Source organism: Patagioenas fasciata, chromosome 13, assembly GCF_037038585.1.
Source record: "Patagioenas fasciata isolate bPatFas1 chromosome 13, bPatFas1.hap1, whole genome shotgun sequence".
NCBI lineage: Eukaryota > Metazoa > Chordata > Aves > Columbiformes > Columbidae > Patagioenas > Patagioenas fasciata.
In genome coordinates, this window is record NC_092532.1 from 8301300 (window position 1) to 8314108 (window position 12809).

Below are 12809 nucleotides of genomic sequence, written 5' to 3' on the forward strand. Positions count from 1 at the left end.
TTAAGCAGCTTTTCCAATAACAGAATCTATTACAATTCAGCAGCTGGAAAACATTTAAACAAGTTTGGAATTAAAACCAGAATAGCCTCTGGCTCTCAATGAAACTTCAAAGAATTCCCACAGAGGAGCATTTTTTTCCCCTGTATACCCACATGGATACCCGGGTATCTCATTACTCTGTTAGAAGAAAAATGAAATAACCTGGTAATAGGCTCCTAGAGATAAAACAAAACCAAACCACACCAAAAACCCCAACCCAAACAAAAAAACTGCAGTTTTGCAAAATTTCTCCAAATAAACTTTTCTTAAGGCAGGTGTTCCAAACACAGAGGTATTTGAAAATATGACTGAAGGCTTCCTAATGGCTTTCGAAATTCATAAACTCCCTGAATTATTTTTAGCATGTCTAGCATAGAAATCAACAGACAAACCTTCTCTGGATCTTTATGGTTTTAGGGAATTAATTTTAAAATATTTTTGTAAGACTCCTTCACTTCCCTAAGATGACTACATCACATTTCTATTCCCCAACACATACCATCACACAACTGCTACTCACTTAAAAGCAGATCATTACAAATTGCCAAAGCAAAGCTGGAGTCTCACAGACTGTCAGCCAACTTCAAATGTACATTAAGAACTTTCCAAAACAGTCTTTTTCAGGTCTGCACTCCTTCCTACAAAATCTTACCCACGACAGCAGCATCATGCTTTTCCTCATTTTCCATTTTACACCCCAAAATGTTCTCTGTTTAGCAATCAGCCTTATATCGCTATTGCATCTTTTCCATACAAATGGCATATAGTTCTACAAGGCTCAGATCAGACCCAACTTAGCACAGAGATTGTGGAAGAGAGCTCACAAATACTCTAAATTGTTGGAAGCTTATGCCTGCCAGTGCTGCTCAGGTCTGCTTCCTAGTCCCCTCATTTGTTAGAGCTTCCTGAAGATCAGTCTTTCTACCATCCCCAAGAAAATGGGCAATACACTCCCCCTCCTCTTCATCCCTGGATGCACATGTCAAGAACTCCAAACGCAGAAGAAAAATCATTCTTTGCAGACCTGCAAAGGGAGTCGAGACTCCCTGCTCCACTTGCTCTCATAAAATTGTGTCGTAGGTTGAGGTAGGTGATGTCTTGACTGTAGAAGAGGTGCTCAGGTACTTCCTCGAGGCTGTAGCATGAAAGATCAACCATGCCAAGTCGCATAGACACAACCTGAAAAGAAGGAAGACCTGCAGCTGCACAATTTTTCTCTGAAAGTGTGATGGAAGGCCAAAGAATGCAAGTAGTAAACAGCGTGCAAGAAGAGGAAAGAACCCCCTTGTACCCGCACCAGGTAGAGTCCACGCAGGAAACTGAGTCCATGGAGTACGAGTTTATGCCATTTGCTACTATTGTTCCTGCAAGCCCCTGACAAGGATGCGTATCTGGATACCAACCAGGACACACAGAAAGTCCTGATCTGTATGTGCAAAAGGTGCTGCCTAAAAACTGGATGGTAAGAGAGTCAACCATATCTTGGGCTGAGGAAACTCTGGTGAGAAAATATAATCTCTGAGTGCCTTCCAAAGATGTGATCAGCAAGAGGAAGCAGCTGACTTTCCAGTTTACAGAACCTCTGCTTCGCATAGCTACTTCTTTTGACTTTCTTTTGTTAGCTTTTTCAGGGCATAATACTAGAAACATAACCTATTAAGATGAAAAAGTATCATAAATTACAGTTTTGCAACATTTCATAAAGTCTTCGCAAATATCAGATCTCCTTTCATTACACATGCTTTGTTTTGAGGTCTCCAGTGCTGCATTCCAGGTTTTATGACCTGCTTTCATATTTCATAATATTATTTTTATATATACATATATACATGTATATATACATGACCTCATATATATATGAGGTCAAAGTGTGGGTCAGCATTGAGCTATTGTCATCTAATTGTCCTTTAACATGGAATAAGGATGCAGCTCTGAACAAAGTACATTTCCATGCTGACCTATGATCTCTTGTGTTAACTCAAACCTACTACCATGACAGTCCAGGCCACAGTTTAGGCAGATTCAAATATGACAACAGATGAAATGTATAGGTTTCTATGGCTGTAAAGCCAACCAGTCCCTGTGGTTTGCTCTAGTGACCTGTGACTAGCTACTCTCAATAGGTGCAGCAGGGCTGAAAAAAACGCAGAACTACTACTCAATGTTGTTGCACAGGCAGATGGAGAAGGCTAAAAGAAATGAAGAAAGCTGGAAGGTGTCCTGGGTACTTTCTCCAGCATCCTGGTCTCACCTGTGCATGCACCAGAAGCCCCCCACCCACTGCCCAAAGCATCGCAGCCCCGGGCCTCACCGTGGCCGCCCGCCGGTGCCAGCGCTGGCACTCCGACAGCGTCTCAAAGGAAACGTGGTACGTCTGAGCCTGCGTTCCCGCAGATGTGAAAGCAAGTGTGTACTGACGACGCTTTATCTCCTCCACCTGCAAAGGGAGAATTGAAAACAAAACAGTCTGCCTAAATTTCAGCAATTACAATGGATCTGAAGCCTGGAGTGAGGTATTACTGACTACCAGTAACATTACATTTTGCTGAAAGCACAGTTGTAAAGTTATTGGAAAGAAACACAGAAGTAAATAGTTCTTAACATCTTCCTGCTGAAGTAGATCCAAGAAGTCATAATTTCCAGAATGCCCCTTGCACAACATTGGCTACTAATGTGAAAGCAGAACTAGTGTCTCCTTGTTTTATTGGCCTTAACACCACTACCTAAGCAAAGCAAGTGGAGAGGGATTGTACAGTTCTCTACATATGTTCATGCAGTAATTTGCTGCAAAAGCCTGGATTAACCTCCTGTGGATAATACCCATCATTATGATTACTTCTTCCTTTCTAAGCCACAGGAAGTCAGCAAAATAGTCTTACCTTCCCTCCAACGAGAGGCAAGATGTGCATCTTCCCTGCGTGGCTGTCTTTCACAGAGGACACAATGAGGCACGTACCACAGAGAATTACCAAGCGCTCTGCCCACTTGTGCAACTGCGTCTTTCCTTTGCGTACATTATAGATTCCGGAGAGCAGGATGCGATCCAACTGTTCCACTTGACACGGCTTTTCTGAAGAAAAAGGGGACATCAGCGTCTACTTTCCATTGATGATCTTTCAAGGCCCCTTCCAACCCAAAGCATTCCATGACTCTAAGTAATGTTTCTCTAGCTAAAATGCATTACTTCATCCCTTATGTTCACAGCTGCAGGCTTTGCAAAATCATTACATAATCCTCTATAGCATTCCCTCTAACTCCTCCCCTACCTTTAAGAACTACTTTGTCAGCATTTGCTTTTACTTTCTTACAACAGGTCTCCTGAACACGCTTCAATCCTCACACTTCTTCCTCTACAACCTCTTTCTAAGCAGGACTACCCTCCCATGCCGACTGAAACTACTCAGTTCCATTTTCTACCTACTTGCTTCTATGGAGTCACTGTGCCTGAATCTTCAGCAGTTCCTGCTTGACACACCTCCCAAAAATTGCTTTTTTCCCTCAAATCTTCTCTGCAATGCCTCTCCTCTTCCCAGCTGAAGTAACTACTGACACTCTCCTCCTTGCCCTGTAAATCTGGGCTACAAATGTCACGCTTCTTTCCATCTGCATTATACGTCTACATTGCTTTGTGTGTTCTGCACACAGCTCCCAGACTGAAGGGGTTTGTCTTGGGCAAAGGGGTAGAGAAGCTGATTGCTTATGATTCCATTTTTTGGCACTGAATGAAAAAATGATGGCTAGCAGCTTAGGCCAGCCAGCCCTTCTACGCAAGAACAGCTTTCCATTAAAAGCACTTTGATATTTTTTTTTTTTGTAATGCAAAAAATACACAGGTGAAGTGTTTAAAAGTAATGAAATAATTTCATTATCAGATTTGGTCCCCCTTATTTCTTTCATATTAACTCTTCACTTCAGTGAATTCCTTTTCTGACTGCTAGCACCATACGCCAACAGGCCCACGACTCTTGTTCTGCTGCTCCTTATTCACATGGTATCCCGGCCAAACTGATTCCACAGGCCACTCACAGGTCTCGCTTCTGCAAGGAAACACACGGGGTTTCAAAGGGCAGCCTGCGTCTGTATTAGCCCGCTGGCACCTTCACTCTCTGCCTCCAGGCTGCAGAGGTATTTCATCAGGACCTTCCCTGCCCATATCCACACATATCCTTGCCCACGTCCTCCTGTGGAGCTGTCACTTCTCAAGCCACATATAGGATCAAGAGAAATAAAGAATTATGGGTTTTTTTCTTTTAATCTTGAAAACCCTTTAAGAAATGCTGACTGGTACTGTGGGTGTTTGATGTAGCCATCTGTGAACCCAACAGGTCAATGACTCGGGCATCAAATGAGTTCCACCTCACAGCTCAGGCTACAGGAGCAGCGAGTGTGCACACACACAATTTCTTACCACTGTAAAAGCGAATCATACAGCTGAGATCAGAGTTTGCTGCCTCCTCCTGCATTCTGACCGGATCATCAAAGCCCAGCCCAGCCAAGTAGTCATACACAATCTGAAGGGGTTTTTCTGTGGGCTCCAGCCTCCTGTCAAAACATACAAGAAAGTAGTTTGAGAACACAAAACAGACTAAAAAAGTCAGGTTGCAGCTACAGCATAAGGAACACGCTGGTTGTTCTGCTCCTGTGCCACGGTCTGGCGAACATGCTGGGGTCTGCACAGCCTGCTTGCCGGGCAGCACTCGCTCTACACTGCAGAGGAGAAACGGGGAAGAAAAGCGATGGCATAAGCCATGGGACCCATGATCACTTCCATTCCACGATCATTTCCATTCCATGATTTAAGGAGCACCAGGAGGAAAAAAATGACAAGAAACAAACCCAAAAATACTACACAAAAAGATGCCAAATAATTTAAAAAAACTATGTATAATGACTGAAAGATATAAAAGAACTCTACTTAAATTTCTCTTCCAATTGCAGCTGGGAGCAAAGCATATAAAAATCCTCCTGAAGAATGACTTCTAAAAAGAAAGAAAATAGACATTTCCCATTCTCTTTTGTTCTCATCAGTGCAAGTTTATCATGCTTTGGCAAATACCTCAAACTGTACATTTAAATAAAAGATGCTTTTAGAACTACAGCACACCACAGGAAGGATTCAGTTGCTAACTTGAATAAATGGCAATAAGAGAAAGTTCTCATGAAACACCAGGTTTAGTATATTCAGAACAGAAAAGATGTTTTCTGATCCTCTCATCTCACTTCTTCCAGAGAAGCTGAATTGCTATTTTCTGAAATAAAAATAAGTGCTTCATGCTAAGTTGAAATAAATTTTACCACTTTTTTTTTAGCTTACCAACATTCTGTAAGCGTTAGCACCATGACTATTCGCTGTATCCTTGAACTGACTACAGAAACTGTACAAATGTTTCTTGGTTCTGTATCTGCGTTTATATTCTATATTTATAGTCTTGGTTCAAACCACTATTTGGGACATTCACTCATATGCCTTCAATCCACAAGCCTTCCTGAACTGCAGTTTTTGCAAGTTAAAGCCTCTTTCCTCTTGATTTTAGTATTTAGTACACTTGACTTTTACATAACTATATCCAGTGATACTAAAACCCAGTGTTTTCCAAGTAATACTGAATGACAAACCACCTAGAAAAACCCGTTGCGCTGACTTAGTGCTCATCACTCTCTGTCCATCTCTGCCATCCCGAGCTGTTACCTTTCTTTTAGCCACAGATTATTAACAGAGCAACCAAACAGGGCAAGTTTACCTGTCTTCATTCAGACATACACTAACCTGTCATTAAAAAAAACACCTTACACTGAATAACCATTTCCAACTTGTACGGTATCAGCCAACAAGGCTTATTGGTTTGCGCGTTGTTTTTCTACCAAAGCCATCCCAACACAGAATCAGAGCTCAGTTTGGGTTGAAGGGACGCTCACAGCGCCCCTGCCCAGGATGGAGCAGGGACACGGTCACCAACCGGCTGCTCGGAGCCCCCTCCAACACCACACGCTGCAACAGCGACTGAGGCCTTTGGAGGTCCAGCTCAACATTTCAAAGCATCAAGATCAAGTTTGTTCAGTAAGACCTGTTTTCTATTAAACTTTGTTGACTTGCATACATCATTCATACTGCGTGTGTTAACATGAAATATTTTATTACTGTATGTACCAAACCTTTCCGCTTCTTCTCACCTGAAGAACAAAAATATTTCTGATATTTTAAAATTATTATACTACAATGTTTCCAGTATTACTGACAGCTTTACAAAAGCCGTATCATAACTAAGGCAGGACTGTTTTCATAAAATATGCACCATTTACAAGGATCTAGTCATCCAGGCTCTCTTTGCAGCAGCAGGACACACCTCAAGAAGTAAAATGACCTTACGTATTTCAAGCACATACATCACACCTTTTGATTTCACATACAGGACCTCTGGATCAGAAACAGGATTACTCTCAAAGTTATGGTCCAAAACAACAAAGATTCTGGCCTGAAAAGACAAAGCAGTTGATACACAGCTGATGCAAAAAACCAGTTCTTACCACTCAATGTTTGCTAAGACTGATCAGTGCAACTCTGCTCCCCACTTTGTTTTACAAGGAAATACATCAACCCCCTTCCTTCCACTGCAAAAATTGTCTCTCAGAGCTTCTCCTGACTACTTAGCTGATGTCAGGCCCAGCAGATTATAGTCTTCAAGACAGTCCTAAATATCATCAGAGTTACTGGTAAATTTCAACTAATGAATAGGCTTTTAGTTAACAGACAAAGGAGGAAAACCTTGATATGCATCTTCAAATCCACCCAAAGCATCACTCCCTGATAGAGTTGGTTTGCTTTGAAACCTGTTCTTATTCCTTCCTTAACTGGACTAGTAGGATTTAAATTCTAGTTTATGAAATACCAGCTGCCTTACCCAGTAAAAAGCATTGTTTACTCATACCAATGTCCATCTCCAGTCACAACTTTCGGTTGATTTTAGGAGTTATCCTAATTTCACGAAGCTTCCAAGGCGACTGAAGGCAATGTCAGAGAAAGCAATTTGATATGCACTATAAGTGTAGTCCAAAACTCACACAGGACACTGATATTCAAATCCCAACTGTGAGCGGCTGACAGTCAGCAACGCATGCTGCTGGTGCCTTGTGGGTTTTTGGGGTGGTGCTTTTTTAAAATAGAAAAAACATTTGGAAAACTGCCTTTTCTTTCTGCCCCTTCTTTAAACCAGAAAACAAAACGAAATAAAGAGCTACTCAGTGTAGTTTAATGCAAACTCAGATACATTTCAGCAGAAAGCACAATGCCCTCCTTATCCTCCCCAGGCTTATCAATACTCTTTTGGTATCCAAATCAGATGCTACAACACACATGTACGACAAAGATAAAGTTTCTGCCATATTCCCAATTATTTGTAATGCCTTTTTCGAAGAAAAAAAAAAACGTAGCGAAAGCCAAATTCACCTAAACTTTCAAAAAAAAAAATTGAACAAATGCTCAGAATCCACAGAAGTTAAAGGGACGTAATGTCGAATTACTGAGCTGAGATGATTGCTGCTGTTCAACTTGCCACCAATTCAGTACAGATATTTCTATCCCATTACACTGACTAGACAGTGAGTTTAATCTCCATGGCAAGTACGACTTTATGACTTTAAATACACGCTTTTTCTGAAGTCGGTCCGTCCATCAGCACTAGTGAAATGGAAATCAGAAATCATCAGGGCTACGTCCAGTTGGGTTTTCAGAATCTCAAAGGATGGAGACTCCTCCAGCTCCCTGGGTATCCTGTGGAGTGCTCTGCCGCCCGTGCAGTGAAAAAGCATTTCCTGCTGTTCAGATGGAACCCCTGTGTTTCTGTCGCTGTGTCCTTCTCCACGGAGCTGCTCTCCAGCCGCACAGCCTCCAGTGCGTTCCAATGCCCACGGCTCCTCCTCCCCGGTGCAAGACTTGGTTTTTCACTTTGTTGAACTGCATGGAGAGCACCTCTGTCTGCCCAGGTTTAGTTGTTTAGCTCTGTGTCAAATTCTAATCTCAAGACCACATAGAAGTTACCTGGTACCACTTCATGTGTCTTACAAGCAGAATCCAAGTTTGACTCAGTATCACAAAAGTGTAACTTGCCTCTGGAAGTGGAATGACTTAATTCTTGATGATGTCATCCCCTTTACATCTTCAATGAGATAAGAAGTCTTCCAAAATAATTTGGAGAGCCTATAAGCAAGGACCAGATCTCATGTTTTCCACAATAAAATGGAAAATAGCTTCCAAAGCAAATACCCCAAAAAAGGAAAACAGGAATGGAAATTCAAACGGTGCTGATCACCTGCACCACCAGCAATCACCCTGACACTGCTCATCTTCCTGGAACTCCTGGATGCAGATCCCAGTCTGGCTAAGATTGCACTCTTTGTACAATCAGTGTGAAAAGCTGATTTATGAAACGCTTTTTCTATCCCTCCTTTGGGAGACGGACATGGGATAAGAGATTAGTTCAAAAGAGCATAATGCCATCAATGCTGCTCTCTTTACAGAAATGTCCTCAGTTCAGATCATGCTCTCAGACTTCTTAGGACCTTCTATCGAGATCTAGATGCTTAGAGCCAAGCACTTCTACAAATGCATAACTGAGGCTTACGTTAATGCTTAAGAGAGTAATTTGTATTTGTGAATACGTTATTAAAGCAATCAGCAAACTTTGTTCAAGGAAGTGCAGGGGGATCTCTTGATCATTCTGTTACCTTGCTATGGACACCAAGCAGGTTCTCTTCGCGCTGCTCACACAGGTGTTACCGACCCCATGCTGGTAACCCCCTGTACTGGAAACACCTCCAGTGGGAAGTAACTCAGGGATCTCTTCTGTGGTAAATGCATTCTGAGAATTACAAGGAACAGGCATGCCGCAATTGAGAACTCTGCATGAAGTCTGAGACACAGCTGGACGCAGTAGTAGACACACCAAGAGGCAACAAGAGTGGGAAGTAAACGTTTACAACTTGGTACTTGCTTCCAAAACACTGGTAGCAGGACCAGTTTGCTAATCCAGTGCAAAGCCTGACACAAACCAAAGACAGGCACAGCTACCTCACATGAGGAGACAGATACTAAAAACAATTCAAACACAAGAGCCTTTTCAAAAGCTAAAATAAAAAACTAACAACGTTCCTTTCTGAACACATCTACAAGCTCTACCCAGCCTTCTTCATGATCTGCAGTAGAGGGTCTGCTCTTCTTTCTAAATGCTGGAAAATCCATTCACTGTTAGAGTCCAAAAAAGCCAATTTCCTTATAAATTCTTCAAGCCATGAATGGAGATTTTCAGCTGCCTCGATGGTTACGTTCAAGTGTCCGTGAACCCTCACACAGTATTTTGGACTAACCTGTCCCTGGTTCTGATAACCCAGGCTGTGCAAGGCAAATGGTTCTAAAAAATGTTTTTACAACAGTTGGTTTTAACCACATCTATCCTCTGCATCTCTTGCCACCAACACTCCCTCCTCCCACCCCATCAAACACATGCCATGTTTTTAAAACGTGGACACATACAACTCCTGACTTTTGTTTCACTACCAAAAAACAGCGACTAGTCCTGTTCAGCACGTGTTGTCCCTCCTGCTCATCCTTCAGGTAAGGAGACCATGGTATCTTTTTTCCCCTGAGAACAGGAGTGGCAGCTTTATAACTGAATCTTACATCCAGAAGATTCAATACAAAGTCTGAATCCTAACAAACCTAATGGAAGGTTGTAAACCTAGAGGAGTCCATAATACACCCACATAATAAAGTTCAGGCACATTAAACCCTGAGCTGTCTATTTTCAGTCTAAATCGATTACAGGCATAAGACATATAATCTGATGCTTGAGCCTTCTTTATGTAACAATGTTTCTGTCTACCTTTAATTATTTACTCAGCAGCTCTTATTAGCAAAAAAATTAATAACACATACATTTTACATGACATAACTGTGAAAGTACTTTATGTGTTTCACTGACTCAGAATAGCTGTCCACAACCTCTTAAATAGCATAAGTTTTCTGGACACTAAAACATCCATACCATAGAACGTAACTGCCCTGGTTTTGGCTGAGATAAAGTTAATTTTCTTCCTAGTAGCTGGTATAGTGCTGCGTTTTTGATTTAAGACAAGAATAACGTTGATAACGCACTGCTGCTTTAATTGTTGCTGAGCAGCGCTCACACTAAGTCAAGCAGTTTTCAGTTCCTGGCGCTGCCGGTGCTGCACAGGAGCTGGGAGGGGACGCTCCATATGGTGTCTACTCAGTATATAGACAAGGGGAAAGTCATCCAGAAGGCCACTGCCTGGAGACCGGCTGGGCATTGGTCAGCAGGTGCTGAGCAACTGCATCGTGTGTCACGTGTTTTGTATGTACTTTTATCATTAGTGCTATTTTCCCTTTTTTTCCATCCAATTAAACTGTCTTCCTCTCAATCCACAAGTTTTACCTTTTTCCCGATTCTTTCCCATGCCACTGGGGGGTGACTGAGTGGCTGTGTGGTATTTAGCTGCGTAACATGTTAAACCACAACAAACTGCATATGAGCAGTAGCCTCTACCTACAAAATTAAGATACATTTCTGGTTGAAGTACCAGCCAAACCCTCCCAGCTAAAACACCAATGGCTTGACTAAGAAATGTGCAAAAGGTGCACCACCACTTCATTTTTATGAACTGCATTATTCAGAGGTGTATCTAACTGCTCCCCATCACCTGTCTGCTCCATGGCTGCCCTGCTAACATACACAGGCACACAGTGAACAGAGCCCCGCAAGACTAAAGAAAACGTTTCTCTAACAGATTTATCATTTCTCAGCCCTCACCGGACCAGGTCTCCATGAAGTTGCAAAAAGAGGTTTTTCCTCCCTTCCCCATCACAAATCTCGGACACGGGGGTGTCCACCGTGCACAGGACCAGGCGCAGGTCTGAAGAAGCCGCAGAGTCTCTTCCATAGATGCACACGCAGCCCCGGCCGGTGTCCTCCTTCAGCCAGTCCCTCTCACGGGAGCCAAACCGGGTCCTGTTCAAGCAGCTCCGGCTCCCGTTGCGCTTCACGATCCTCTGCAAGGCAGCGCAGACCGGGGCGTCAGCAGCGGCCCCGCCATGACCGCCCCGCCCGCAGCGACCGCCCGCCCGGCCCCGCCGCCCCTGCACAGGCCGCCCCGCTCGGCTCGGGACCGGTCGCCCCGGGCCGCCGGGAGCCCCACGGGCCGGACAGGGCGCCGGGCCGCCCCGCTCGGGCACGCAGACACCCCGGCCCCGCTCGGCCGTCCCGCCAAGGCCGAGGCGGGCAGCGGCCCCGCTGCGGTGAGTCGCACCCGCCCCGTCGAGCAGCCCGAGGGCGGCCGCAGGCCCCGCTCCCTCCTCACCTTCAGCACCCGGATGCCGCCGCGGGGCCCGGCCCGGCCCCTCCGCGCGCCGCCCGCCGCCGCCGCTGCCGCCTCGTCCTCCTCGGGCTCCGGCGTCTCCCTGGGCCCCGGCCCGGCCCCCGGCCCAGCCTCCCCCATCGCCGGCCGGACGCCGAGACCCCGGCAGCGGCGGCGGCCCCGCCCCGGAAGCGCACGGGCTTCCGCCGCCCCGGCCCCGCGGCTGCGCGGCCGCTGTTCCGAGGCCGAGCGGGGCCCGGCCGGTTCGTACTCGGCGGCGACGGCGAACGCAGCAGCGGCCCCGCTGCGTTACTGCCCCGGCCTGGGCCGCCCGCCCGTCTTCCCGAGGAGGCGCCGATCCGAGGGGTTCGGCGGGATACGGAGGCCCCGAACAGCGCGTTTGTGCGATTCCCCAGCTGCTGGTTCACAAGTGCGGGGTGTGAGGGAGCAGCACCCGCTGACCTGTGCTCCGAGCACCTGTGGGGAGCAGCCGGACCCGCCCGTCCCCGCCCCGCTACTGATAATGATCATCATTACGGTGCAGTTTACCGGAATTTGATTAGTGCTTTAGGAGAGCGTTATTTAAGAGAGATTATTTAACAGGATCGAGCCCATTAAAAACAACAAAAGCCTCCTGCCTTCCCCATGATCACCAGCACCCCGCTTTCACACCCTTTTAGCCCGTCACCACCACCTTTCCTTCTTGCTACACTAGTTTCTGGTCTTTCCCAGACTGAAGTCCAGATGTGCTTTCCAAATTCTCCCCGTTGGTACTTCACACCAAACACTTCTATTCTGTGTTTCCTTCGAACAGCTCCCACTTCCCTCCAGGTCTGTCGGAGGCTCCGCTCACCTGCGCACTGAACGCCAAGAGCAGCAGCCAAGGCTGCACGCGGGGCCTGAGATGAGCGGCTGTTTGCTGACAGATGAACCGGCACTTTCTGGTGCCATTTCTGAGTTCTGCGGTGTCTGGAGGGCTCTCCTCCTTAAAAATACAGGACTGACAGACAACCATCTTACAAGCGAGGTTAAAAGTATTAGTTCATGTCATTAAACCAAGGCAGTCACAGAAAAGGCCACCTAGTCCTTAACGTTTCCAGACTATACACGCAAGGCTGAGATGACTTTAAAAATAAAACAAATTTTCATTGAGTTTTCGCTAAAGAACAGCACAATTAGAGTGCATTTCTAGCTACACTTGAGTAGTTCTGCAACTATTTAGCCCCAAGAGGTCCCTAAAAGGACACATGACAATACTGAGGGCATTGTTTCTTGTAGGGAGGTGCAATTATGTGCTAGAAAACACATGAAAAGTTATCTAATAAAATGGTACTGTGACAAGGATAATCTTACAGCAGGCAGGAGATCTGCTTTACCAGACACTGAGATCACAAGCAGCCTTGTCC

The 12809-nt window shown here is 45.2% G+C and overlaps 1 protein-coding gene across 1 annotated transcript in view; it reads right to left on the reverse strand.

The window, feature by feature from the left end:
* The window catches only part of PHLPP2 (PH domain and leucine rich repeat protein phosphatase 2), a 31263-nt gene extending 19684 nt beyond the window's left edge, over positions 1-11579 (reverse strand). The window contains exons 1-6 of the mRNA XM_065847983.2: positions 11407-11579; positions 10860-11098; positions 4448-4581; positions 2919-3109; positions 2351-2476; positions 1064-1218 (exon numbers count right to left, since the gene is read on the reverse strand). Of these exons, the coding sequence (XP_065704055.1) occupies positions 1064-1218; positions 2351-2476; positions 2919-3109; positions 4448-4581; positions 10860-11098; positions 11407-11544 (983 nt within the window). The 5' untranslated portion in view covers positions 11545-11579. The remainder of the gene's footprint in view (positions 1-1063; positions 1219-2350; positions 2477-2918; positions 3110-4447; positions 4582-10859; positions 11099-11406) is intronic.
* Between the last annotated feature and the right edge of the window lie 1230 nt (positions 11580-12809).